This window comes from Ursus maritimus, unplaced genomic scaffold (genome assembly GCF_017311325.1).
Source record: "Ursus maritimus isolate PB19 unplaced genomic scaffold, ASM1731132v1 scaffold_30, whole genome shotgun sequence".
Lineage (NCBI taxonomy): Eukaryota > Metazoa > Chordata > Mammalia > Carnivora > Ursidae > Ursus > Ursus maritimus.
In genome coordinates, this window is record NW_024425564.1 from 10,150,286 (window position 1) to 10,177,811 (window position 27,526).

Consider the following 27,526-nt stretch of genomic DNA (forward strand, 5'->3'; position numbering starts at 1 on the left):
CCCTAGACAAGAGCCACTCATAAGCCCTGGGTCCTGATGCACCTTGCAGCCTTTTGGCCTCTTTCCATGGGCTGTGAAGTCCATCCCCAGGCCCCTGGCATGAGCAGCGAGACCACCTCCAGCCCCCCCAACCCCTTTTAGTGCCTGCTGCCAACCCTGTTGCCTCACGACTGGGAGCCTGGCCAGACCTCCAGCCCCCACAGAAGGATCGTCTTGCTTGTGAGCATAATTTTTAGAATTCTTTTTTCTCACTTGATGTGACCCCCCTGTGCACTTGGAGTGGTGGCCTGGGGGGAGGTGCGCTCAGAGCCTGAACATGCAGCAGCATTTTCACGGGAAGTCCACGTTCTCCTATCAGATGAGGAAGCGGGTGTGTGGAGAGACCAGTGCTCTTTCCCTGCGGAGTCACAGTTCAAACTGAATCCCTGTGGCTGGCCCCACAGCCGGGCTCCCTGCCTCACAGGCGACATCGCTGCAGACACCGAGCTGGGAGGCAGGCCAGCTACTGGACAAAGCCTAAAACAGGGTCTCCTGGTCTTCCGGAAGCTTGCCTCCTAGCTGGAGGTGACAAAACCAGATGTATGAAACAGCTACAGAAGAATTAGCATCTAATTACAGAGTTATTAATTCAGTAGTGACAGGGCCTCAGGGAAGGTACAGAGGGAGATGGTGTTAGGCTTGATGGAAAAGTTGGAGCTTAAGCAGACCCCTGAAGAAAAAGTAGATTGTAATCAGTCGGGGGTCGGGGGGAAGAGAGTTGAGAGGGAGGTGGGAGGAAGAGACTAGGGCCTAGACAGGTAAGGACGGGGGAACAGCAGCGTGACCGTGGGACCGCCTTGCGGGGACAGGAAGGTGGTGGTGGCAGAGGAGAGCCGTCCTCAGGGACGCTCACCCCCAAAAGCACTGGGCTGCCCTGGGGCCTCGGGAAGAAGGGAGAGTCAGAGAACCAGAAAAGAGGGAAGGTTCACAGCTGCCATAATTAGTTCTTGGAGGGAAGGAAGAGAGACGATCCCTGAGGAACAGAAACAGGTTTGTATATGCCAGATTGCCGTGGCTTGTTTGGTAGTCGGAAACTCGTGCTGTCCTAAAAGCTCACAGGAGTAACCGTGGCTCTAGGTACCGTCACCTAAATAAAGCCAGCATACGCTGACTATTGCTTTTTGGAAAACTTACACCCTTTCAGAACTTAGAGACAAATAAGCAAACAAGAAACAGAACAAAGATGACGGGTATGGTTAGGAGGGTCTCGGAAGCCATACTTAACGCCAAGCCTTGACTTGTTACCCGTGTGATTCTTTCTTCCATTCAAACTGCTGGGCTTTACAGGATTGATCAGATATTGCAATATCAGGAGATAAGTAAAGCTGTCGTACTGAAATTTTGCAAAAATGAATGAACTCTATCGCTCAACTATTTTAAGCTATATTAGGCAGCAAAATGTGATTGCTTTCTTTTCTCTAGAATCATATAGACACAGTAAAAGAATATAACAAACTATGGCTCCAGGAAACTGGGCAGAGGAGTGTGAAAGGTCAGATGAGGAAATGGGCAGAGGACCCCCAGACCACCACCCCACTGCCGTCAACAGCTACATACATTCTCGACCACTGCTACGATGCTAGATACACAGACTATAGGGCAAGCCCTTGGTATCATCTTATAATCCATTTGGGGAAAAAAAAAGTCGCCATAAATAAAACGGTGCAGGGAGGCAGACGTGCCGGGTGAGGGGCAGAGTGAACAATGGATCATAATTTGGGGGTGGGAGTGAGGTCTGAGGGCCTGACCAATTGAAGAAGGTTTTGTTCATTCTTCACGAGCACTTTTTCCCTAGCTTTATTAGGATGTAATTGAGCTATAACATTCTTTAAGTTCAAGGTGTATAACCTGTTGATTTGATACACGTGTATATTGCAAAAGGATCACACCGTAGTGTCAGCTAACACCGCCACCCCAGGACACAGTTACCATCGCACTCTTGTGGGGAGAACATTTAAGATCCGCTCTCGGCCGGCTTTCAAGTATATAATACAATATAGCTAAGCATCTGTCACCATGCTGTGCATGAGGTCCCTGGAACTTAGTTCATCTGCTAACTGGAAGCGTGTGGTCTTCGACTGTCATCTCCCATTTCCCTCACCCCCAGCCCCGTCAACCACAATGTCAACCACCGTTCTGCTCTCTGGTTCTAGGAGTTCAGATTTTTTAGATTTCCTTGTACAAGTGAGATCATACAATATTTGTCTTTCTAACTTATTTCACTTATAGTAATGTACTCAAGGTCCATCCATGTTGTCTCAAATGGCAAGATTTACTTCCTTCTCATGGCTGAATAATTTTCCATCATATATGTGTGTGTGTGTGTGTGTGTGTGTGTGTGTATCTTCTTCAGCCATTCATCCACCGATGGGCACTCAGGTTGTTTCTGTATCGTGGCTAATGTGAATAAGGCCGTAGTGAACATGGAGGCATATATATGTATAGATACATATCTTTGATACCCTGATTTCATTTCCTTCTGATATATACCCAGAAGTGGGATTGCTGGATCAGATGGTGGTTCTGTTTTTACTTCCTTGAGGAACCTCCATACTGGTTTCCGTAGTAGCTGACCTACTCCCATTCGCCACAGTGCACGAGGGCTCCCTTTCTTCCACATCCTCACCAACACTTATCACCTCTTGCCTTTCTGGTAGTGACCAGTCTAACAGGTGTGAGGTGATACCTGGTTGTACTTTTGATTTGCGTTTCCCTGATGATTAGTGATGTTAAACATCTTTTCATGTATCTCTTGGCCATCTGTATGTCTTCTTTAGAAAAAAAAAATCTCTATTCAGGTCTTCTGCCCATTTTTTAACCAGACTGTTTGTTTGTTGCTATTGAGTTAGTGGTAGGAGTTCCTTATATATTCTGGATATTAACCCCTTATCAGATAGATGGTCTGCAAATATTTTTTCTCATCCCGTGTGTTGTTCGTTTTGCTGATTGTTTCTTCTGCTATACAAAAGCTTTTTGGTTTGATGTAGCCTCACTTACTGATTTTTGCTTTTATTGCTTGGCTTTTGATGTCATATCCCAAAAAAACCCAAAACAAAACAAAACAAAAAACAGTTGCCAAGAGCAATGGCAAGGAGCTTTTTCCATTTTTCCCCCTAGTTTAATGGTTTCTGGTCTTACATTTAAGTCTATAATTCATTTCAAATTAATTTTTGTGAGTGTTGTAAGATAAGGATCCTATTCTGTTCTAGTGCAGGTTGCTATCCAGTTTCCCCAGCACCATTATTGAAGAGACTATGTTACCTTCATTGAGTGTTTTTGGCTCCTTTGTCAAATATTAGTTGACTGTATATGACTGTGTATGTATATTATTGCTGGGCTCTCTATTCTGTTCCATTGATCTTTGTGTCTGTTTTTATGTCAGTACCCATACCGTTTTGATTATGGTAGCTTTGTAAGATAGCCTGAAATCAGAGTGTGATGCTTCCAGCTTTGTTCTTTCTCAGCTAATTTCATTAGCTACTCAGGGTCATTTGTGGTTCCATATGATTTTTGGTATTGTTTTTGCTGTTTCTCTGAAAAATGCCATTGGAATTTTAATAAGGATTGCAGTGAATCTATATATTACCTTGGGCAGCACAGACGTTTTAACAATATGAATTCCTCCAATCCATGAACATTGGATATCTTTCCATTTATTCGTGTCTTTTTCAATTTCTTTTATTAGTCTTATAGTTTTCAGTGTAGAGATCTTCCACCTCTTGGTTAAATTTATTCCTAAGCATTTCATTGTTTTTGATGCTATGGTAAGTGAGGTTATTTTATTTATTTCTTTTTCAGATAGTTCATTGTTAATGTATAGAAATGCAGCTGACTTCTGCATATTGATGTTGTATCCTGCAGCTTTACTGAATTTGATTATTAGTTCTAACAGTTTTTTAAAGGGATCTCTATCTCTAAGAGCATGTCATCTTCAGGGACAATTTTACTTCTTCCTTTTTGATTTGGAATGAATGAACAGACATCTTCGGCCGGGGTGGGGACAACTCTCAGGGGTACCATCCACCATACCTTTCCCCCACCCATCAAATCTATACAACGTGGGCTCTGATAAGAGACTTCTGCCCTTTGGCAGCCCTTCTTCAGCTTCCTGTTCCCCTTTGCTTTCCAAACAGAGGCCTAAGGCCATTTATTTTCCTTGGCCATTGCTGTAGACTGAGTGTTTGTGTTCTTCCAAAATTCCTATGTTGAAAGTTAATCCCCAGAGTGTTGGTATTTGGAAGTAGGGCCTTTTGGAAAAGATTAAACATAGGACAGAGCCCTCAAGAATGGGATTAGTGCCCTTAGGAAAGAGACCCCAGAGAACTCCTTCACCCTTTCCACCATGTGAGAATGCAGTGAACAGCCAGCCATCTATGGACCAGGAAGTGGGCCAGACATCAAGTCTGCTGGGGCCTTCATCCTGGACTTCCCAGCCTCTAGTGTGGCCAGAAATCAATGCTTGTTATTTAACCCACCCGGCTTATGGTATCTTTCTTAAGTAGCCCAAACAGATTAAGACAGCCATTCATCAATGAACCCATCAGTACCTACATTATGGTATATGAAGCTATAACTTATTAAGAAGGTTTTTGAATGAACTCTCTCATTGAGTGAACACCTTCTTCCTACTCAGAGGTCTCCACCAGTCTTTCCTTTGGATACTTCAAAAGGTCTTTACCAACTTCAAGTTATGATTGGGCAGGAAGCCTGGGAGGTTTTTTTTTTTTTTTTTTTAAGATTTATTTATTTATTTGAGAGAGAGCACACACATGCAGGGGAGGGGCAGAGGGAGAGAGAGAGAGAGAGAGAGCAAGAGAGAATCTCAAGCAGACCCCTGGCTGAACATGGAGCCAGATGTGGGGCTCGGTCTCACGACTCATGAGATCACGATCTGAGCCAGATGAAGAGTCGGACACTTAACCAAGTGAGCCACCCAGGTGCCCCAGCCTGGGAGATTCCAATAGAGTCTTAGCCATATGCTGTAACTAAAATCTTGCTCGTGTTTAGGGCAAGTAGCTGCCCTCTGTGGATCTGAAAAAATTACTCTTGAAAGAATAAACATCTCTTCCCCACCCATCTACACCTCAGTCATCTTCAGATAGACACCAAGGAGGATGAGGACGCTTGGCTAAGAATTTATATGGCCCTCCTGGAACAGTAAGCTCAAACTTCCTCTTCATGTAGCTAAAGGAGGAATCATGAATTAAATGGATATAGGACAAGTTTGGATCCAGTTTCTACTTTCGTCAGTTCCAGAAAGGGCTCTATTTAAATAGAAGCAGATTAAAATTGGAGCCCTTGTGCATGGCTGGTGGAAATGTAAAATGGCACTGCCATGCGGAAACCAGGTTGGCAGCTCCTCAAACAGATAAACATAGACTTACCACGTGACCCAGGAGCTCCAATCCTGTTTATGGACACGAAAGAATTGAAAATGGGGACTGAGATACTTGTGTGGCGGTGTTTACTGCAGTATTATTCACAGTAAGCAAAAGGTGGAAACGAAACAAGTATCCACTAACAGATGAACGGATAAACCACGCGTGGAGCATCCAGATGAAGGACTATTATTCATCCATAGGGAGAGATGAAGTCCTGATACGCGCTACGACACAGATGAGTCTTGGAAACATGCTAGGTGAGACAAACCAGAGGAGGCTAGGGGGAAGGGGATGGGGAGGCATGTTCTTAATGGGTTCAGTGGTTTTGTTTGCAGCGATGAGAAGGTTTTGTACATACGTAGTGTTGACGGTTCTTAATGGGTTCAGTGGTTTTGTTTGCAGCGATGAGGTTTTGTACATATGTAGTGTTGACGGTTGCATAAGATTGTGGATGTAATTAATACCAGGGAATGATACACTTAAAATGGTTACAATGGCAAATTTTATCTCATATATATGCAACCAAAATTTATATGTATATTTTGTATCTATACATAACCAAAAAATATATATGTAAAATTTTTTTTAAAAGAGCTTTAAGAAAGGACAGCAGAAGAAAATTGCATGTATGACCCAAAAAGCTGGATTTTTCAAACCAATCCGATGCTGCATTGAAATGAGTAAATGTAAAGTAGATCCCACCTGCACTAAAATAAAGGACTTCTGTTATCGTTAACGTTTAAAAACTCGGGGGATTTAGAAGAAGAGGCGAGGTTCTGCAGAATAATGTGAAATCCTGGAGATACACATTCTTCCGCCGTTCCTGTGGGTTTGGGTTGTCTCAGCCCTGAAACAAAAGCTTGTTCTTCGAAGGGTGAGAGTGTACGCGGTCCACTCGACATCTGACGGTGAGAAGGGGTTTGCGTGCTTGTCTGGCCCCGTGCTGCCACCTGGGCTCTTTTCGGGCTCCCGTCAAGTGTTGCCCCAGACCTGGAGAAATGTCCTGCTGGGGACGGCGATGGGTCCCACAGTGAGACCCAACCTGTGGGGAGGGGCCACGGTTTCCCGAAAGGTGCCTGAAATGGGCCACGATTAAGTCCGAGACTCCCCACTTCCGAGATGTCCAAGCAGCGACAGGTTGTGCTCTGCCTCAGTGGCCTCATCTCTTAGATCGGTGTCAGGAGACTACCTCCCTCATGGGGTTTCGGTGAGGACTGCGTGGCTTGAAGTGTGGAAAGCACCTGCAAGTACTTGGCATGTAGAAAGCACTTGATGGTAGTTACATAATTATCTGTATATTTGAGGTAAGGGACACCTGAGGGGGATGGGAACCAGCTTAGGGCCGGGTCTGCCATTGAGGGGAATTTCCTGGGTTATGAATGGCTCTGAATATACCGTTCCACACCACAATTTTTCTGAATTACCTATAGCACTGCATCAAGGCTGAAATTCCTGCACAGTCTTGTATGAGGTAGGGATGTTTTAGGGAACAAAGTGTCAGGACAGTAAGAGAGTGTGAGGCCTGTCTTGCATCAATTTCTGCACACCTGCCCCAGGAGAAGCAGCCCCCCCACCCCATGTGGGGACTGTGTCAGAGCCCCAGGAGTGAAGGAAGCAGGGGTCTGAGGGGGTGCCTGCAACCTGCAGACGGGCCCAGACACTCAGGGCATCCAATGAGACTTGGAGGTCAAAGATTTGCTAGAGGACATTGGTGGACGAGGAAGGAAGAGAGTGGGGAACGAACACGTGGATAACCTGGGAAGCATTTTCTCCAAATTCCTTCTGTATTCCTACCTTCCTGGACATGTGAGATTACAAAGCACTTAAGAGCAAAACCCAGCCCAGGTCGAGTGTTCTGGTCTCCTTGCAATGAATACAAAGGGATTATTGTCCACTCCTACTTTCATGCAAAGTCACCAACCAGGGCATCTGTGAACTATGGAAGGAAGCAGGTGTGAATTCTATTAGGATCTTGCCGGTCTCTGTCCTCCTCACCACCCCATCCGAGAACCATCCGGTGGAACATTGCAAAGATCACAACACAAAAACAAGGACCAATGCGTCTTTGTTTCCAGCTACAGGTTTATTTCCATGACAAAATTGATTTGTAGAGGTCACAGGACTGCCACAGATGCCAGGCTCAGCGGAAAGCCCACGAGGGAACACAGACAGATGGACTCAGCTTCCCGCCTCCCTGGTACCTGAGGGAGGACGGCAGAGCACATTCAGTGGGCTAGCAGACTCTGGGTGGGATGGGAAAGCCCAGGGTGGGGGGCAGGGGACACAGGTACTGCATGGGAGGGGAGCCTTCAGTAAAGTGGGAGAACACCGTGCACTTAGCAAGAAGGCCCTCAGTCCCCCATCCCCCCCAGGAATGCCACACTGTTCGTTAGAAAGTGTCCCCATGTGTCCCCAACAGCAAAGCACAGATAGTTTTAGCAGCAGGAGCACAGAAACATCATAAGAGCAAAAGGCAAAACGTTCTGGGGATTAGGGGTTGATTTTCAGCCCAAGACACAAAGCCAGCTCGGACTTCTGAATTTTTCCATCCTTGTTCACATCGCAGTGGCGTAAAAGAATCTCCCGGAACTTATCAAGGTCCACTCCACTGATGCTGGGCTGAGGGCAGTGAAGATGACATGTCAGTGGGCCAGCCGGTGGTGGCCCCAGCCTTTCATGCCGCCCCCGCCCCACACTCACTACCCTTAGGGGACCCCCTGCCTGCTGAGGGGGGCTCCGTGGAGACAGGCCATGCCCAGTGATTCCGTCTCCTCATCGTGATAAAGATATTTTGCCTTGGAGCAGGGGGTCGTCGCCACGGATCCTGCCTTGCATGACACGGGCGAGAGAAGACCCATTTTACTCGCTCCCCGTGGGAGGTTCTTGGCCTCTAATTTTATTTTAATTTTTAAAAAAATATTTATTTATTTGAGAGAGAGAGAGCACAAGCTGGGGGGAGAGGCAGAGGGAGAGGGAGAAGCAGACTCCCGCAGAGCAGGGAGCCTGATGCAGGACTCAGTCCCAGGGCCCTGGGATCATGACCTGAGCCGAAGGCAGACGCTTCACCGACGGAGCCACCCAGGCGCCCCATGTGCCTCTAATTTTAAAAAGGGTTATAATGATTTAAAATTGAACTAGAACATTATGTCCCTGAGCTGCGGACGTATGATTTATTTGAAGGGATATTTTAGGGGTCAAGAAGGAACTGTGATACGCCTCAGTTGGGAAAATAATTTCAAACTCAAAAGGCCCACAAAAGTGAGCACTGCGTGAGCTGAGTGATTCTCCACAGGCTATTTCATTTAATGTACATGATAACCTTGGGGTAACCCAAGCTCACAGGGGAAGCCACGANNCTCAGAGCTGCACCGTCCTGCCAGGCTAGGAAATTGCAAAAGTGTTTCTGGTCCTGAGTCTCCTGCCTCCAGTGAAATAAGTGCTCACCCCAGTTCACACCGTGCGGCGGCCTGACCGGCGGTGTGAACACTCGGGGTCTAGATAAAAAAACCCGTGTCCGTGGAGGGAGGAAACCCAGCTCACCAGACCCCAAACCCCTTGATTACTAGTCTCACCAGTGAGCCAAGGAGGCAGCCGTGTGCAGGGTTTGGTTTTGGGAGCACGGGGAAGTTCTCCCCGTCACCCAGCCCACCCCACGGTTGCTTTGCTGCCAAAGAAATCTCCAAAAAACTTGAGTAGGAAACAAAAACTTTCATGCTTCAACTAGACAGCCGAATCAAGACAAGCTAATTTGCACTGTCTGCAGGGTAGATGAGTGACACCAAGTCTGTCCCTGATAGCAGGTTTTCACAGAGGGAAGGAAGGAGGGCAGAGAGCAGCAGGAACTGGGAGCCAGACGGCAGAGCAACCGTAACCTCCAGCGAGGGGCAGGATTCCAGGGGACATCAGGACATGAACCTGGGGCAACGGCACTCCCGATGGAGGGTCCGTCAGTGATTGGACTAAGAGGCTGAGAAGCAGCACACCTTCCGCACAGTCTCCTTGTCGGGGCTTACCTAGGATACTTCCTTGGGTGTCAGTGACAGGCAGGTGTAGGTGTGGTCCCTGAAATGGCTTAGAAGTCCTGAAAGCAGCAAGCTACACTCCATGGCTCCACCCTGGGAGTCCCTCTCTTGCACAGTTGCAAAGCGGGGACCTTTGGTTGTCAGCAGCCTCAACCACTCCTGCCACATCCTTTGTCCAGTTAGTGGCATTCTGCCCCAGGATCCTCTTAGCAAATTCCCATGCTTAGAAAAGACTTGGGTGGTAGTCATTTACACATTAGTACGAATTAATTTGCCAGTGAATTTACCTCATTTAAGCTATTCTAAGTTTTTTTTTTTTTTCTAATTTACTTCCTGCAAAAGGAATTATTTCCTTATTTTGTGTGTGTGTGGGGGGGGAGGGTATGAATATGGGTGTATGTAAAGGAAGTTTCTTTGGACCTTTTGAGTTATGCTTTTAATGTCTGGCAACTCACTAGGAGTCAGGAGACCTAAGTGCTGCTGTTCAGCGATATTTGGGTCATGGGAGAAAAATCACCTGAGATCACTGGGGAGGCCTCAGTTTTAGCAGCAAGTCACCAGTGTAAGTACACATGGGTTCCAGATCCAAGGCTTCTACACAAATTAATTCCAATCTTCAAGAACAACCTGATGAGATTGTATCTACAATCAACTTTTAATTGACAGATGAGAAAACTAAAGCACAGAGAGGTTAATTAACCTTCCCACTGTCACACAGCTGGCACAGGTCAGGCAGGCCCCAGAGCACATCTAGTTAACAGTACACTATACTGGGGTGCCTGGGTGGCTCAGTTGGTGAAGCGTCTGCCTTCAGCTCAGGTCATGATCCCAGGGTCCTGGGATGGAGCGCCACATCGGGCTCCCTGCTGGGCGGGGGGCCTGCTTCTCTCTCTCCTCCTACTGCTCCCCGTGCTTGTACTCCCTCGCTCTCTCTGTCAAATAAATAAATAAAATCTTAAAACAACAACAAAAAACAGTATACTATGTCATAGCCGCCCATGCAAAAATGCATTTTCTATTTCTTATCCTTCTCATGGGCAAGTATGAGAGTGGATCTGGGGTAGCTGGCTGAAAAATGCTTATCTAGCCCCCGCCCCCTCGAATCCTGGAACTAGGGGAACGTCTGGGTCTGGATCTGTGTCCTCGTGCTTGCCCGTGATAAGTGCTGTTACATCTGTGGAATTAATGAATGTCTCCAAGGGCAGTCTTCATGTTTTCGTCATGCGCCCTCCCTTTCCTGTACGTTTAGGAGAGATGTCTCCTAAAACAGCGAAAGCGAATCCAGACCCTCTCCCCAAATAAATCATTGCCAGCACTCCCGAAATCTCCTTGCTAGAGTCCACGTCAGCACCCCAAGACCCTGCCTGGGCCACCTTCTGACCCCTAGAGGGACTGAATGACAGCTTCAATGGTGCAAGTGCTCTTTTCTGTAAACCACTTAGGATAACTCTTCGATCAGAGTATTTAATTAGCCAGAACCTCACTCTCTAGCCATGCAAAATCATAATGTGTTCTCGTCTCCACTCTGCTATTTATAGGCCGTTCAGGTGTCTGAAAACACCCAGGTAACGTGTAGAGGCCAAAGCATTATCGCCTAAGACTTTGGCCAGGTCCTTCTTAGCAAGCTTGGAAGACGTTTCTTCTAATGAGCATCTCCCACTGCATGTTGTACAATGAAAAGGAGCACTGTGGTGGTGTTCTTTCAGGGTCATCTTGCTAGGCTGATGGAAGGACCTGATCAGACCGTGGGAAATCCAGCAGACAGTGGTGTATACGGGACCGCGTGGTAACGTGAGCCCGGGAAGCACATCATCGGGTCCCACCGTTGCAACACTCCGTGTTTGGGGTTACACTGCCCTTCCCTTACCACCTGTTGTCTTTTCTTAAAAGCTATCTGTCCCCCAAGGGACAGCAGCACATGAAGTTGCTAAAAAAACATAGTGAGAAAAAATAGAGATGCCTGCCTGCGTTCTTCCGTGATAGGCAAGCCTGGGTCAAAATGACGTCACTGGCTTTCTGGGTGGCGTGGGGAGGGCAGGCGGGACTGGGAGAAAGGGCTTCGAAGATGGAAAGGAAGAAACACATGCTGCTCTTTCTAACGTGCGACAGTGGGTGCCAGGAATGTGGAAGCGCACGCATTCCTCGATTCCACTCCTGGGATCAGGCCTAAAACCCGGACACACTTACAAAAACACGCACGAAGTTTTAGTTGGAGTCACAAACCCGGTCAACAATCTGAATTACTCGCCAAACAGGAGCCCCACACTGGGTGCAGAGATTACTGAAAAAAATTAAAATCTTTCCTCCCAAATTAAAAATTTTTTAAAAATTGCAGGCAAGGGGGCGCCTGGGTAGCGCAGTTGTTAGGCGTCTGCCTTCGGCTCAGGGCGTGATCCCAGCATTGTGGGATCGAGCCCCACGTCAGGCTCCTCTGCTATGAGCCTGCTTCTTCCTCTCCTACTCCCCCTGCTGTGTTCCCTCTCTCGCTGGCTATCTCTCTGTCACAGAAATAAATAAAATCTCTAAAAAAAAAAAAAAAAAATTGCAGGCAAAAGAGAAATGTGTAGGTAAGGGATATCTAACCAGTGGTAAAACCTTACACATACATTAACACAACGACCGTAACGGGGAAACGCTTATCAGTAGAGCTCGCCTGTGCAGAATATTCGCAGAAACGAATCCGTTAACAGAAGGTCTACTCGAGGGTAGAGATTACTCTTCTGTCTTTTCTCTACTTTCAAATTGCTCTGCGATGTATCATTTTTATAATTGAAAAATTGAAGAGAAACAGCACCATGTCTGCCGAGGGCTAGCAGCATACATTAGATGCCATCCTTTAGGTTAAGTGTTGTCCCCTCTTGCTCATCATCTCCTTGTCGACAACAGAGAAAAGCAGAAGGGGTGTCTAGCAGGAGAAAGAATGAATTTGGGGGAGCCTGAGGGCAGGAACCCTCCTCCCCTCGAGGCAGACGCCCTGGGCATCTCTGGAACCCCATGTGTTTGGCTCCCCACGTCACCATCCACACTTCAATTCCTTGGTGTGCGGTGCTGGGCACCTCAGCTGTCTTGCCTTCTCCTTTCTGGCTGAAGCTGTAGATTCTCCTGTTGATATTGGTGCTGTCCCAAGGGGCCTGCAGACTCTTTACGAATCTTGCACAGAAATTATTTTGTCTGATCTCATCATACTGACAGAGGACAGCCTTGGGTGCCATTTTCCAGAGATCAGGGAAAGGGAGGTTCTGATAACCAGATTCAATATATGTGTCATACATAGTTGTGCAGGAATGAAAGGCTATAAAACAAGTGTATTTCAGGGTCATTATTGCAAACGTCAGGGATCCTGACCAAGACTCTCCACTGAGAAACTGAGCCTGCTCCCTGCTGACCTCATGGCATGCTCTGATAATTGCTTTTAAAACAAATTCCAGATACTGGTTTGTTGACTTGTCCTATTGTCCTGTCTAATAAAATGAAAAATAAAAAGTTGCAGAAGGAACTCTAGTTTATGAACCTGAGAAATGCCCAATTTACTCAAAGATCTTCCCTTGACAACATCCTTCAAATTATATGGTGAATGGTTTTTTAAGCAACCCCAAAGACTGGGAAAGATCCAGTACCTCAGTAATCTGGCTCCAGAGGAGAACATTAATAATTAACTACTTTGTAATACTTTTTAGCTGGACGTATCAGCCCTGGTCAGCTGCTTTTCTGCTACTGACCAGCCTCATTCAGTCCTTGGGAACCGGCTCTCTTCACCTGGCTGGCACTGCTATTGAGGGGTACATTTTTGCTGTAGCAGAGCCCCCCCAAAATAGAGGGACAAGTACAAGCCAAGGGGATTCCCATGGAGGTGATTCGAACCTATCAAAGGGTGAGGCAAACTCCTGTTTTTTGGATGGCCTAGAATTTTCCCCTTCTCTTTAATTTCCTCTGGGAAAATGCCTTCTCTATTCTGTGGCTGGTTTAGGTTTTCTGTCCATATCTCCCAGTAACTCATGGAAGCCATTGCCAGGCTCAGTGACAAGTGAAAAGGTCTGGAGGGGTGTGCACACATCACCCCCCCCGGGCTGTGGACTTTGGCAGTCAGATGCCCGAGCTCCACGGAGCAGAGGAGGCCACACGCTGCTCTGAGAAGCAGGCCCCCCCATCCCATGCTTTCTATCAAAGGCAAATTAAAACTGCAATTTGGCCAAGCCTACCACTGTGGGATTTTAATGTCCCATAGATAATTGCTCAGTTTCTATTACAGAAGTCATTCTGGCATTCAATGGAGAGTAAGTACTGGACTTTCCTTTAGCAATCAATGCGAAAGGCACTACCATACTGTTCCACTAGCAGATGGCGGTGGAGTGTCCAACGGAGCTCCCGTGAAGGGACTGAAGGAGAGGCGTGGGCCAGCTGGGATGGGAACAACACAAGTGAGGAGGCAGAGAACACACCAACGTCATCCTGATCAGAGGTCAGAAAAAAAATCTCATCTATGCCTGCTCAATCACAGAATGTGAACTTCCTGGAGACTGATGCAAAAATTGGTAAATTGGGAGGAAGTTTTCTGATGCAAAACTCCATAGTTTTCTTGTTGTTAGAGAAAGAGAGAGAGAGAGAGAGCGAGTGAGCAGGGATGGGGGAGAAGGGGCAGAGGGAGAGAGAGAGAATCACAAGCAGGCTCCATGCTCAGTGCAGAGCCCAACATGGGGCTTGAACTCACAATCCCAAGATCATGACCTGAGCCGAAATCAGGAGTCGACGCTTAACCGACTGAGCCGCCCAGGTGCCCCCCAAATTCCATAGTTCTACTCAGGTTTTCAAACGGGTCTGGGATTCCAAAACCAGTTAACAATTGCTACTCTAATTTGTTGCCATCTGAGCCAATCAGGACATTATCATCGTTTTAACTTCAAAAAAATCTCGAAGGATATGAATGTGCTAAATTCAGTGGCTAGACAGTCCCCGAGCAAAGAAAGAGTTGCAAAGTGTCCGCTTAACGAGATCAGGCAGCCAGTTACTACAATACACAGGCTCTCCAAGGAGATTGCTCGTTTCAAACAGTCTACATGACCCGAAACAGCTTTGTGATGGTGATGATACTCTAAAACCTGTCACTTCGAATCGCAGCTCCGTCTTGCTAGCTAAGTAACCAGCATTTCAGGCTAGTTGTTCAAGCAGCCCCTCGGGAGGGTGGGGGGGTTTATTTCATGAAATTAATATGGGATCATCAAATATGGGATTTATTTCATGAAATTAAATTAAAAGTTTTAGGTATTCTAATAACCAAGTCCAGGGATAGGAAGGCCTTTCCGTAATCAAGAAATAAGCAGACCTGTGCTCCTCTGATAAAAGAGAGGGGTTTTATATGATGGAAACAAGAAGCTGCGATGGGGGCTTCACGGAACAGAAACTACAAAGGGTCTTAGGAGAGAAAGGGAGACATGTCAGTTCTCACAGAAGCTCAAAGGTTGTTAAATCAACTGTGTCCCTAGGTTTGGTCTATTAATCGTCAGCCCCACGGATTCTCAGAAATCCACAGTGGAGTCAGTCACAATGGCGGCCCCGACCCCCAGTGAGTGTCATGTCTGCGCCCCCGTGAATCACCTGGACAAGCTCCATCATGTCCTTGACAAAGCCGTCCACTTCCGGGCCTTCCAGAGCTCCCGTTCTGCTCTGAAAGAGACAAGAGCCAATCAACCAAATGACATTTGCTAAAGTCAGAAAGCTAAAGAATAAATTAGGTGAATTGTCCAGATCAATATTCTTTTGTGGTTGCAAACAGGTTTGGAAATGGTACGTTCCAGTTAGGTTCTCTGTGCAGGATGTGAATGTCCCACAGACGTGAGAAGAATTAATTGTACGTAACGACACCCATGTCAACAAATGAGAGTTCCTTGGCTCTTGCAAATCACATTAACGTGACACATACCAACTTCATTCGCTTCCCAAATATCAGGCTTCAGTTCAGACAACTGTTATTTACACATCGTATCGGTCCTTTGAAAGATACAGGCTGACATTCTTTTTTATTTTGCTTTATGATTTAGCGAGAACTTGATGATTATTAAAATATGCATTTTAAATCAAGAGTGACTAGATTGAATGAATATATTAGAATTATTATTTGGTCTGTACATAAAACCCTTATTTCTTTCTGCTCATTTTGTAAGAATGTCTATAACATGTGATACATGTTAAAATACTTCAGTTTCGTCTCTAAAGTTCCAGTCATGACCACTCATCCATCCATCTTTTCGTTTTCTTCACCCTGAACCTTTAGCATGTCATTTAAAAGAATCTATTCCCTTAGTGTATTTACCGAACACCAACATAGCGCTCGCTACCTGCCAGGCACCCTTCTAAGAGCTTTTCTTTTTTTTTTTTTTTTAATTGTATTTATTTATGCGAAAGAGATAGAGACAGCCAGCGAGAGAGGGAACACAAGCAGGGGGAGTGGGAGAGGAAGAAACAGGCTCATAGCAGAGGAGCCTGATGTGGGGCTCGATCCCATAATGCTGGGATCACGCCCTGAGCCGAAGGCAGACGCTTAACCGCTGTGCCACCCAGGCGCCCCTCTAAGAGCTTTTCAAACATGAAATCACTGAATTCTCACACCAGTCCCATGGGGTAGGTATTATTATTGTTATCCTCGTCACCCTAACTTTAGAGGTAAGGGAAACGAGGCACAGGGAGGTTAAGGAACCTGCCCGAGGTCACGTGGCCAACGAGGCCTGATTCAAACGCAGGTGATGGGTCACAGAGACTTTACACGTGAACGCGTTGCTGAGCCACCCCTCCCAGGTGGTGCTCCTTTCTGCTCAGAATGTGACACAAACACACGTCCGGTGTGGTGAGTCTCAGTGCGGCATCTCCCTTGACTTTTCCTAACTTTCTCATTTTTCTTCCTTCTTGCATTAGTCTACCTTGTCCTCAAGAAATGCAATCTCCTTGCCCCACTTTGTGCTTGAGAATTATGATTTTCTCCTCTCGGAAGCAGGGCCACACAACCAATCCCACAAGAGAAGTAGTTTTATGTCGGCAGGGCTCGCTCTGCCTCTATTTCTTTGGGATGGTTGCTGTCTTCAACTTGATTATTTGCTTTGGTTTTCGAGCGTACTTTTCTAGATGGAGATCAGGAGGGAGAAACTTTCTCCCAGTTTAGAGCCAGAGGGGGAAAAACATGATTTTATTCTCTTCTCAACCGTGAACACTCCTTTGCCCATTTTCATGTAGTTTCAGAAGTTCACAAGGAGAAGCTGAGGGTGGGACATGGCAGCGCCCATGTGGGCTTGCTATCCATCGTGTCAGTGAAGGGTCTGTGGGTAGGATGACCCCACAAAGGGGCTAAACAAGCTTGCTCCCTACAAGTGGCCAGCACAACCCAAAAAGACACACTTACAACATCATAGTGGGCAAAGATTTTCTCAAAGTCCCTCTTTCTTTCTTCGGTGGAACAAGCCTGTGTGTGGAGAAAACAGTATGTCAGCCCAGCACCGGGACGCTTCAGTTGCACAGTCCTCCCAGGGTCACAGACAACTTTCGTAAACGTTGAGCCAGTGACCCTTAATCCCAACAGTGAGCCTCGTCCGTCTCTAGATCAATTACGACACCAACAGATGCCTTCCTCTCTTCCCTCCCTCTCGAATTTATAGAGAGACGTGAATGACATGAGCCCACTTAGCGAAATGTCACTACTTACATCCATTTTAAATTGGAGAAGGAAGTTTTCCTGAAGAGCCAGAATCCTAAATGGAGAAGAAGAAAAGACAAGTAATTTACATGATCTGTCAGCTCTCAGAGGCAAGTCAAATCCATAACTGTCATGAGGAGAGGGCGAGCAATTTCCAGACTATTCTGCAGAAGAGGGTAAGTACTTGAAAAATAGGAATTTATATAGTTTAAGAACACATTTAAAAATTAATTGGGAGAGACTTTCATAGGGATTAGTAGTCACCATAGAGAGACTTAAAAAGTCGTCTTGGTGGAAAGTGGCAGAGTAAAGGCTTATGAAAACTCTCTCCTCCGTAACAGCAACGAGAAAACTGGCACACACTCACAAAATAGTCAAAACGACTTTTTCAGAATTCTAGAAATTCAAGTCTTGTGGAAATCTGGGGAGTGTTTGTTTTGGAAAAATGACTTAATTTTGGTAAGAACAGTGGATTTTGTGGCTTTTTAACTTGCTTCATCCCTCTACCCAGCTCCTCCCGTCTTTGAAAAGGAAGAGCCCATAGTCCCAGGGAAAATGAGCGTTCTAGCAGCTGCTATAGTGAGAACAGAGTTGGAGCCCTTTCAAAACCTGATTCGCAGAGAACTGCCATTCTCTGGTGTTCTCTGAATGACCCCACTTGCAAGGTGCACTTGTTTGACCTGATTTTGAACTCAGCTAGTGGGAAAGCTTTTTACCTGGGAGATTTGTCAAAAACAATGAAAAGCAATTATTTAAGATCACAGCCGACCACAGTGACGGATAAGAGTTTGGGTAAACAGAGGCACCTGTGTGGCTCCGTCAGTTAAGTGTCTGACTTCGGCTCAGGTCATGATCTCAGGGTCCTGGGATCGAGCCCAGCATGGAGCCAGGCTCTGCGCCCAGCAGGGAATCTGCAGGGAGTCTGCTTCTCCTTCTCCCTCCCCCTCTGCCCCTCACCTCTGCTCATGCTCTCTCTGTGTCTCTCTCAAATAAAATCTTTAAAGAAAAGAATAGAGTTTGGGTACACAACAGGCTAACTAAAACGCTTAAAAGGAAACTCTGGGGGAATGAGATGTCCATTGGGGCTTTTATAAGCTCCAAAATATTTCTGGGAATCTAGAAATCTGTAGACATGCGTAGGATTATATCCATGCCCAGGACTGTGTGTATGCACAGAAAAGACCTCAGGGCCCTACGGTCTCACCAGCGGCTTATCCTCGTGCTCCGTGCGCGCAGGAAGTTAAGGCTGAGACAGAACTGTAAACTTCCTGGCAGCATATAGCAGAAGGGCCCCAACCCACATACACAGCCCCTCAGCAAACCTTGGGAGACATACAAGCCATGAACTGCCCAGCCATTAACTAACCAGCAACCAAGCAGACTTCAGTGTCCGCATATGACAAAGCCACAGATTTTACAGGATGAGTTGGAAAAAGTCATTAAGCAAAAAGACAAGTATCAACAACAATAAATGTGACCCACAAGAAATACTAAAGGGATTCTTCGAGCTGAAATGAAAAGAACAGGAGACAGTTGCTTCAGTCCCCACGAAGAAATAAAGGACCTCAACCAGACATGAAAGGCCACGTATTCTATGATTCCATTTGTATGAAATACCCGGGATACCCAGATCCACGGAAACAGAAAGTAGATTAGTGGTTCTCAGGGGTTGGGAGGGGAGGGGAGGAGAGAGTGATTCCTGATGGGCAATGGGGTGATTTTCTGGCCCAATGAAAAAGTTCTGGAATTGGGCAGTGGTGATGGCTGAAGAGCTTTATGAATAGACTAAAGTATACCGAATTCTACACTTTAGAAGAGTAAATGTTATAATACCTAAATGATACTCAATAAAAAAAATTATGGGTTTTGTTTTGGAAAACAAATGTATTTCCTTACATTCTGCTTAATTACAATTGTATTTAATAGAATACAGTTTCAAAAGCCTAAAGCGTTGGATTTATGTTGCATTCATAATCATGCATTCACGGCATAGAGAAAGGCAGAAGAAATATCACACAACAATTTGGAAAATTTTGCTCTTCTCAATGCCCAGGGTAAAGAGAATGAATCTGAGCCAAGTAAAGGGTAGAATATCCTGGAACTCTATAAGGAATCCTGTCCTTATCTCTGGGTTGGCACCAAGCGGCCTGAACTATGAGAGGCCATGTACTTGAGAGGAGCTCATGTGTGGATTAAGAGGGCTCCCTCCATTCTAGAGCTGGGGGTAGAGAGAGAAGAGTCCTGTGTATAAATGTTTTACGACCTTCAAGTCATTCAGTTATTTCCCTACTGCTGCTGTGACAAATGAGCAGATGTGGTGGCTTCAACAGCACCAATGATTATCTTACAATCCTGGAAATCAGAGTCTGAGGCAGATTCCACCAGGCTAAAATCGAGGCGTCCACAGGGCTGCTTCCTTCTGGAGGCTCCAAGGGAAAATCCGTTTCCTTGCCTTTTCCAGCTTCTAGAAGCTGCCTGCATTCTTTGGCTCACAGCTCCTTTCTCCACCTCAAAGCCTTCAAAGCCTGACCTTCTGCTTCCTTCTTCCCCATTTAAAGGACCCTTGTTGTTACCCTCGAGCTGACCTGGGTCATCCAGACAAATCTCTGTAAGGTCTGTCAATGAGCAACTTCAAAGCTATCTGCAGCGTTCATGCATTCTTGTCACATGACATAAAACGTTCGGTGGTTCTGGGAATTCGGACATGGACGTCTTTATTCGGCCTACCCCCGTTGTCACTGTCAAATTCCATATCATATTGGTTTTGTAAGAATGTAGTAACTGTTTTGTTGCTTTGTATCTCTGTTCAGTATGATGTCAGTTAAGTACGTCCTACCTTCTGGGTAGGACCCCAGTGGGGGAGGTTTGGCTAGCTGCAGGGGGGCTTTTTGGTAATCACAGTGACAGAGGGGACATGACTGACGGAAGGGACATGACCTCCATAGATGGGGATCAAGGAGGCTAGATGTCCTGCATTGCATGGGAAGTTCTGCAGAATGGGGAAATCATCCCATATCTGACCTGACTCTGGAATGTCCAGGGGAGCATTCATGTGTGCACAAATTCTGCCTATAATTATATTTGACCCGAGAATTGAGTTCCTATCTACATAAAAATCCAGGGTATTTTTCTCAAGGTATACGTAATTTGCTAATTGTGTCAATTATCTGTATAGTATAGCAAGTCACGTAACTTGAGGGATGACTGTGCTTTGTTTCTTTTGGAACACTATCGAGACTTATTATTTAAAAATTAGAGCAACAGCAAGTGAGTTCCTGACACATGAGTCACCAAAAGGCCACACTTGTATCAGGCAACCTCTGAACGGACATATTCGTGGTAATTCTACACCAAGATGTAAGCACCACCCCTCAGTTAGGCCTTCCCTGTGGTTCTGTCTACCCACCTACACACTGAAACACCTTATTATATTATTAACTGTCCTTTATTTCCCTTTTGTGTGTTATAGTTTGCATTATACGAACTGCTTTAGCATTTTGAGCACAGGTAGATTTTATTATCTGTGGATTTTATTTCAAGAGTAAAAGCATCATTGACTATAAGGGTCAAGAGCAGCTGATGGTAGTGGCACACTCCAGCCTCCAGAGGGCGCTTGAGGCTCCTCGACTCGCTACCTCTGAGAAGTGCCTGGAGTCAGGTGGGTGGGTGCTTCTGGTGAGGGGAGCAAGGAAATTAAATGCTCTTGTTTTCATCCAGATCGCCAAGTTTTGAGTGAATCTTTTTGGTGCTTTGCGTATTCCCATTAGGACTGGCTTTCTCACAGCTCTCAGAGTAGCTAGACCTCTACTTGAGAGGAACCTTTGCCTCAATTGGCCGAAAGAACTGTGAGAAGTGAGTGGGACCCAGGGGAGAGATCTCCAAGGGCACAGGGCGGAGATCCCTCAGTCCTCAGCGTTCAGGAGGAACACTCTTGTTCCTCTCTGGTCTGGCTGGTCTTTCTGTGCCTCTTGTCCAGCAAAGTGGCCGAATTTGGGATGAAGGTCATGGGGAAAGTAGCCAAGGAGGATGAGGCTCAGAGTAGCAGATCCTTTAGAGTATTGGGTTCAACGTCCTGGTCATCACTAAGGAGAGGTCTTTCCTGATGTGTCCCCATTCGCAGATCCCCTACAAGAACTCACAGATGTTGCTGCCAAGAGAGGAGGCAGCTGGTACAGGGCTTTGTGATTCTGAACTCAAGTTAGTACCTGCTTATGACATTGCCAGGTTAACTCTCCGTCACTGACAATCACCCTCAGTCTATGGACTCCCTGTCTCCCAGCCATACCTGCTGGGCCCTGCAGCCTGTAACTGCCATCCTCTGTCACTGTCCTCTCTATGACTCCTTCCACCCCAACCTCAGGCACCTGGGGTCATACCAGCTCCCCCATCTGGGTTACACCCATGTATTATGGATCCAATGACTTGTTTTTCCTTTCTGGGGACCACTACAGGTCGTTTGGGGGTCAGCTAGCCTTGAGACGACGTGCTGACATGCCCATCGTGTCACAACACTGGCCTTACAGGCAGTACTCCTCAGGTACTGGGCCATTTCTGCTGTCACCCCTCCCCTTCCCCACTCCGGCCCTCGGGTGCTGGGTGTCCATGGAGGCTACACCAACACCGAAAAACCAGATAGCATGGCTGGAGTCTGGTTCAGTCGTCCTCTGTCCTGAACTAACTGCTCAGCTTTCCTGGAGCCACTGAACAGGGTTCCAGACGCTTTCATGGGGTCCTTATGTGAGACCAGGAATGTCTGCCCTTTGAAGGCAGGGCTGGCCCACGACCCACCTAGAAAATTTTATGAAAACTTTGTGCATTGTGCATTTGGGGGGGTTATTATCTTTACAAAGGGATCTGTCACCCCGAAGATTCAAAACAATGGCTCTTTATTGGGCAAGATGAGTCTGTTCTTCAGGGTTTCAGGCACGACTTGACCTCTGTCTTTCAAAGAGAAGCGTGTGCTGTCATGAACCCCAGAGGATGGTTGTCTGAGTATGTGACACCGTTCCCAGGCTACTTACCTTGCCAAGTCATTCAGATCCAACCGGCCATCCTTATTTTTGTCAAAGATCTTCATCTGGAATGCAGAAGGGGACACGATTGGAAGAAGCCCTTGTAACAGGAATTCACTTTGAAAGTTACCGAAGCTCTTTGCTGTTCTGTTCTTGTGATTCCACAGTTGTCTACACTGCCTGCGGCTGTCTCATGTCACAGAGTACTCCCTTCAGAGCACAGGAGAAATAGCATTTTTCCACTGAAGGTCAAAGTCGTTGAGGAGAATGTGATATAGGGGAAAGCCTGCCCCTCTAGGCTTCAAGGATTGTAGGAAAGAAGAGAGGGTCGAGCAGAGACGGGAACATCCAGTGGACAGGTGTGGGACCTAACTCTGCTGGGAGGGGATTCTGGAGGCAGGAGGGCACTAGCTGAGGCTAGCTGTGGCTCAGCCTCCCCGAGACACTCTGAGCACCCGAGGGTTTGGACGCTGGGTTGAGAGCCAGTGGACTTTCCATGGGGCTGGCTGTGACGGGAAGAGGTGATGCTGGAACAGAGGGCAGGAGTGGACCCTGAGCCACAGGCTGGAAAGAGAATGTGTCATAGGGAGACACTTAGCATGTCTGACTCCATGTTGCCCCTGTTTCCCTTGCTGCTGCGACCTATGGCTGACAGACGTCTGTGTAACCCAGCACATAGGCTGCTACAGCTGGGACGTGCAAAACCACTCTTTCCCCAAAACCCACTTCACCGAAGGAGAGAAGGAAGTACGTACAGAGATAACAACACCATGTTTAAGATTTACAGGGATGCCACGACTGGATTCCTATATGCAAAGATCAAGTAACCAAGGACAGAAAGGTTTGATAACCTTCCCTGGGCCCTTGGACCCTCCTGAGCATCTACAGACATCAGCCGCCTCTGAACTCCAACCTCCCCCTAACATAAACGAGCCTCACGTTTCGTGCTGAGGGAAGACACTCTTGAGGACAACAGTTGGCCACCTCCTCGATCTGCTGGCTTTCTGAATAAAGTTGCTTTCCTTTCCCCCGGCATCTTGCCTCTCGATTTATTAGTCTGTCGTGTGGCAAAAACATGTGGACTCTGCTACAGACGTGGCGAAGAATTCGTGGCCTGCATCCAGCAAGAGGTAAAGAATGGCTGCTGGATTAGCCTATAGCTCCCCGTGGGTGAGCCAAAGCTAGGAATATGGGTTACGAGCTCATCACAGACTTCGGCTGTGAATACCAGCAAGACAGCAACTGAGTGGCCAAGAGACACCAGCCTGGAGACCAGAGGAGTCAGAGCTTTGTGCCCAGGGACTTCGGCTTCCCACCTCCACCATTAGGACCCAGAGCTACTTTTCTCTCCTTGATGCCATTTTTTTAAAAAATATCTTATTTACGTATTTGAGAGAGAGAGAGTGCATGAGTGGTGGGGGGAGGGGTAGACGGACAGAGGGAAAGGAAGAAGCAAACCCCCGCTGAACAGGGAGCCCTACTCGGGGCTCGATCCCAGGACCCTGGGATCATGGCCTTAGCTGAAGGCAAATGCTTAACCAACTGAGCCACCCAGGCGCCCCTCCTTGACGCCATTTTTGCAGAAGAGTCTGGGTTCGACAAAGATGACTGAGAAATCTAAGAGGCCAAGCTCCTCTTTTTGTGGAAAGACTTAGCATTATCCAAAGAGACTATTTAAATTATTAGACCAGACAAGGCTTTAAACAGGATAGGATTCAAAGTTAAAATCAGGAAGACCAGATTAGTTAGGCAAGATGGAGGAGAGACATTTCATGGCATATTTGAGTCATAGTGTGAGTGAATTTTGTGACTTCTCATTTCAGTGCACCAGAATCTCTCTAAACATATCTGTAGGAAGAGGCTGTACAGGGGGAAAGAGGGAATGAGAAAATCTGAGAGTATATCTAACAGGTTTTTGCATTAAAAAACGTTATCCATCCATCCTTCCTCACTCCCTAAATCCAGTTTCTTTTTAATAATTGAAATGACTTTGAAAATCCATTTCCCCAAAACTCAAAAATGCGTATTACAGAATCTATTAAAATGCAGGTTATTTTTTTATGCATTTGGATATATTACACATCCAGTCATGCCCCTTGACCATAAATTCTAGATCCAGTAAAAATCCGAGAGCAGCACACTTGGCTGGAGACTGAGCGTGAGTTATTTCCCACGACACCATCATCAGAAAAGGTTCTATTTTAACAGAGAGCGAGATGATCTTGAGCTTTCAGCAAGTAGTAACTCATCTCGAAAGATGTGGGCCCATCTCCATTGCTGTGCAAATTACTCAAAGGAGAAAATGTCCTTTGCTCAAAATTGGCTTGAGGAAGAACGGAACACCAATGTGTTAATCACGCTTCCACCCATTGGAAAATGGGCTACATGGTTCCCTTAAGAAGTTCAGTGAAGCGGTCAGAGTCACAGCTGTGAATTGAGCATCACTGTTAGCTGCTATTTCAAGTCATGAGGCCAGATGAGGTCACCAGCACAGAAGGGAAGAGCTGTAGAGACGGAGCCCAGGCGTGTTCCCATCAGCCCGGATCAGGGAGGTGAGTGCCTCCATCTGGGAAGCCAGTGACTTCAATCCAGGCCTGAAGGACAAGGGCTGGGACCAGGCTAGAGGACGGGACAAGCTTAACCTCACGTGTCTCTCTGTCTGCCATGGTCTCAGATTTTAATTTGCACATTTACAAGAATTTAAGTTCCACGCTCTGATTACATACGTGAACTTAACATTTCCCACGTGCATTAGCTTACGTTTTTAGAAGTTCAATGTTACCTGATAATATCCTATTCAGACAGCTAATCTTTCCCCTGCCAGGTACCGGCAGCACCTCTCAATTACATGTCATAATTGGATTTTGTTAATAGGCTGTTTCCTTCCTTGTCCAGAACATTAATTAGGAGTTAGAAGGAGGTTAGGTCTGCAGACCTCGACTTTTCGCTTATGATTGGGTGCTCTGATGTGACTCCTTCATTGTTCAGGCTGCAGACAGCTTACAAACGTGCCAATCCTTTTTTGGGTCTATTTGAGTTCATTTAGCAGGTTACGTTTCTTAAGTGAAGCATTTGATGCTAAACTTCGGAACCGAATCTGTAACGCGGTGCTGTGCTCACTGTAGCCATTGCTCCAAAAAAGCCATTAAAGCAGCAGTAAGGTGATTTCACACTGGCTGTATCACTTAGACCAAGGTTCTAAAATCTCTTTTGAGAGTATTGAGTTTCTTAAAATTCGTTCATCCACAGGTCGCTAGGGAAATGTAAAAAGTCTTAAAAAAAAAAAAAACCAAAAAACCAAAACTATAGTCCAGGTCCCAAATATGTTCATTGGGAAAGTATATATTAGCCGCCTCTGAATTGAAGGAAGCCAACTGAAACAGATGGGCCATCGTCTCATTAAAGTCCTCTAGTCTTCTGGTTAGACTAGGTCTCAGCGTGGAGACTCTGACCGGATTCCTCAACACTTGCCTGTCACCTCAAGGCGTAAAGAACCCGTGAGGGGCCACTTGGATTTGATTGATCACGAACCTATCGTCACAGGACAGTTTGGAACAAAATGAGTGCTTACGGGGAGCACAGAAGCAGAAGAGCCACGGGTTTGACAACGAAACAGACACTGAGTCACAGGGAGTCTTGGTCCATGGACGGTTCTCAACCCAGATGCTCAAAGGTTGGGCAAGACCACTCGCATCTCCCTCAGCCACTTCACAGGATTCTAGGCTTCCGGATCGGAGCCTAGAGCCATCAAAAATTGCACGTTGCCAGATCTTCTTCAGCCCAGGGCAGTCAAGGCAGGAGCTGCCAGCCCGGGGTTTTTAAAGATGGAAACCTAAAGGCAGCGAAGAGAAGCGCTCTGGGCAGCCAGGGCTGCTGAGCCGATGTGTGACGTGCAGAATCTTTCCAGCCCCGGGTCGGCTTCGTGAGCAGCCCGCATGTCTCCTTCATGCCCCCTCCTGCCCCTCAGGATGGGCTGTTTGAATGGGATGACCCTTGGGGGCTCTCTGCAGGCACAGTTATCTCTTCTCCCCCCCCCAGCTCAACAGCGCTTCCTCTTCCCCGGAGTGGTTTTGTAGAACCCTTTCTCCTTCCCCGTTGTCTTCCATTCATTTCCTATTTTGTGTTGAGTAAGATGTCAGTGCTTAGGATGATTCACCAGGAGAAAAATCCATTTTCCTAGTAACGAATTCTGGTGTGGCTTGAGAGTTTGAGCTCCTGGATTATTTTACCTTTAAAAACACGAAGAGAATCCTAATCCCCCAACTCGGCCTTATCCTCGCCTTGCTCTTCACCTTCGTCAAAGGAATTGTCATCTCTTCTTGATCTCTCAACAGAGTTTACTCTTCCTCTTTTGAAAGTGTCCTTTTTAATGACTTAGTATTTAAACTGTCGGACATGGGTATGGTGCTGGAAAATGCAGGCTTTGGAGATAGATTTGGGTATGCATTTCCACTCCATCCTTCCTGTATTTGACCTGTTAAAAGTCTGTAATTCTCCATTTTTCTCATGTATAGAAAGAATGAGGGCTAAAAAGTAAATTATTTTTATGAGGTTGTTGAGCAAATCAAATGAAATGTTTGAAAAGCGCTTTGCACAATTATGACCAGTCGCATACTCAGGACTGGAATGATGGCCGGTCATGTTGCAGTGAAAACACGGCACATATGGGGGGAGGGGGGTGTCGTAAAACAACACAACTTGAACCCTGTCCATCTGCCTAGCTTCTCTTGTCCTGCCTTTGCTAGAGCTGTAGAACGGTGGCTTCCTTATAATCTGCTTTATTTTTGAAAAGTCAGGAAAATGGGATCTCAAGATGAGATTGCTGTGTTTAGGGACAGAAGGCAAAATTGAACTTGACTTGTCGGGGGTTGGTCTGTGGCAATGGCCGGTCCAGCGGGGATGAACGGGAGTGACCAGAATGAATTTTCGCTTTTTCCCTCCTTTGCCAAATTTTCCTTAGTTGAAAGACTCTGTGTGGTCAGGGACCATATCTGCCTTGGTAAGTTCTCCCTAAATATTTGTTGAATGAATGAACTCACATCTTTGAGTGAACTAGTTTGAACTAGTTTACTAGCTTGTATTCTAAGCCGGAAGACAAAAGCATGAAGAGAGGGTTTTGGGGAGGGAAGATATGCTGGGCCACTTTGAGAATCTACTCCTCAGCCCGGAAAAAGCATGTCTGACTCCACTTAAGGAACATAGTAGGTGGCTTGTGAATACACGGAGACCTGTCGCAGGCCTGTCCTGCTGGGATCGTCTGTTATGTTCCCTCTGCTCTGCCCCGTCTGCACCCTTCCCCCTCCGGCTCTCCCCCCAACTCTGCTGCCTGGTTTCCTGCCCTTCCTCCCTGTGGTCATCAGCGTGGGGCTCCAGCTACCCTGTCTGGGTCATACC

The 27,526-nt window shown here is 46.6% G+C and overlaps 1 protein-coding gene across 1 annotated transcript in view; it reads right to left on the bottom strand.

Moving 5' to 3' along the window:
* Positions 1-7,815: 7,815 nt before the first annotated feature.
* The window catches only part of SCGN (secretagogin, EF-hand calcium binding protein), a 35,942-nt gene continuing 16,231 nt past the window's right edge, over positions 7,816-27,526 (bottom strand). Inside the window, exons 7-11 of the mRNA XM_008692941.1 lie at positions 22,142-22,197; positions 17,130-17,175; positions 16,830-16,889; positions 15,035-15,103; positions 7,816-8,039 (exon numbers count right to left, since the gene is read on the bottom strand). Of these exons, the coding sequence (XP_008691163.1) occupies positions 7,911-8,039; positions 15,035-15,103; positions 16,830-16,889; positions 17,130-17,175; positions 22,142-22,197 (360 nt within the window). The 3' untranslated portion in view covers positions 7,816-7,910. The remainder of the gene's footprint in view (positions 8,040-15,034; positions 15,104-16,829; positions 16,890-17,129; positions 17,176-22,141; positions 22,198-27,526) is intronic.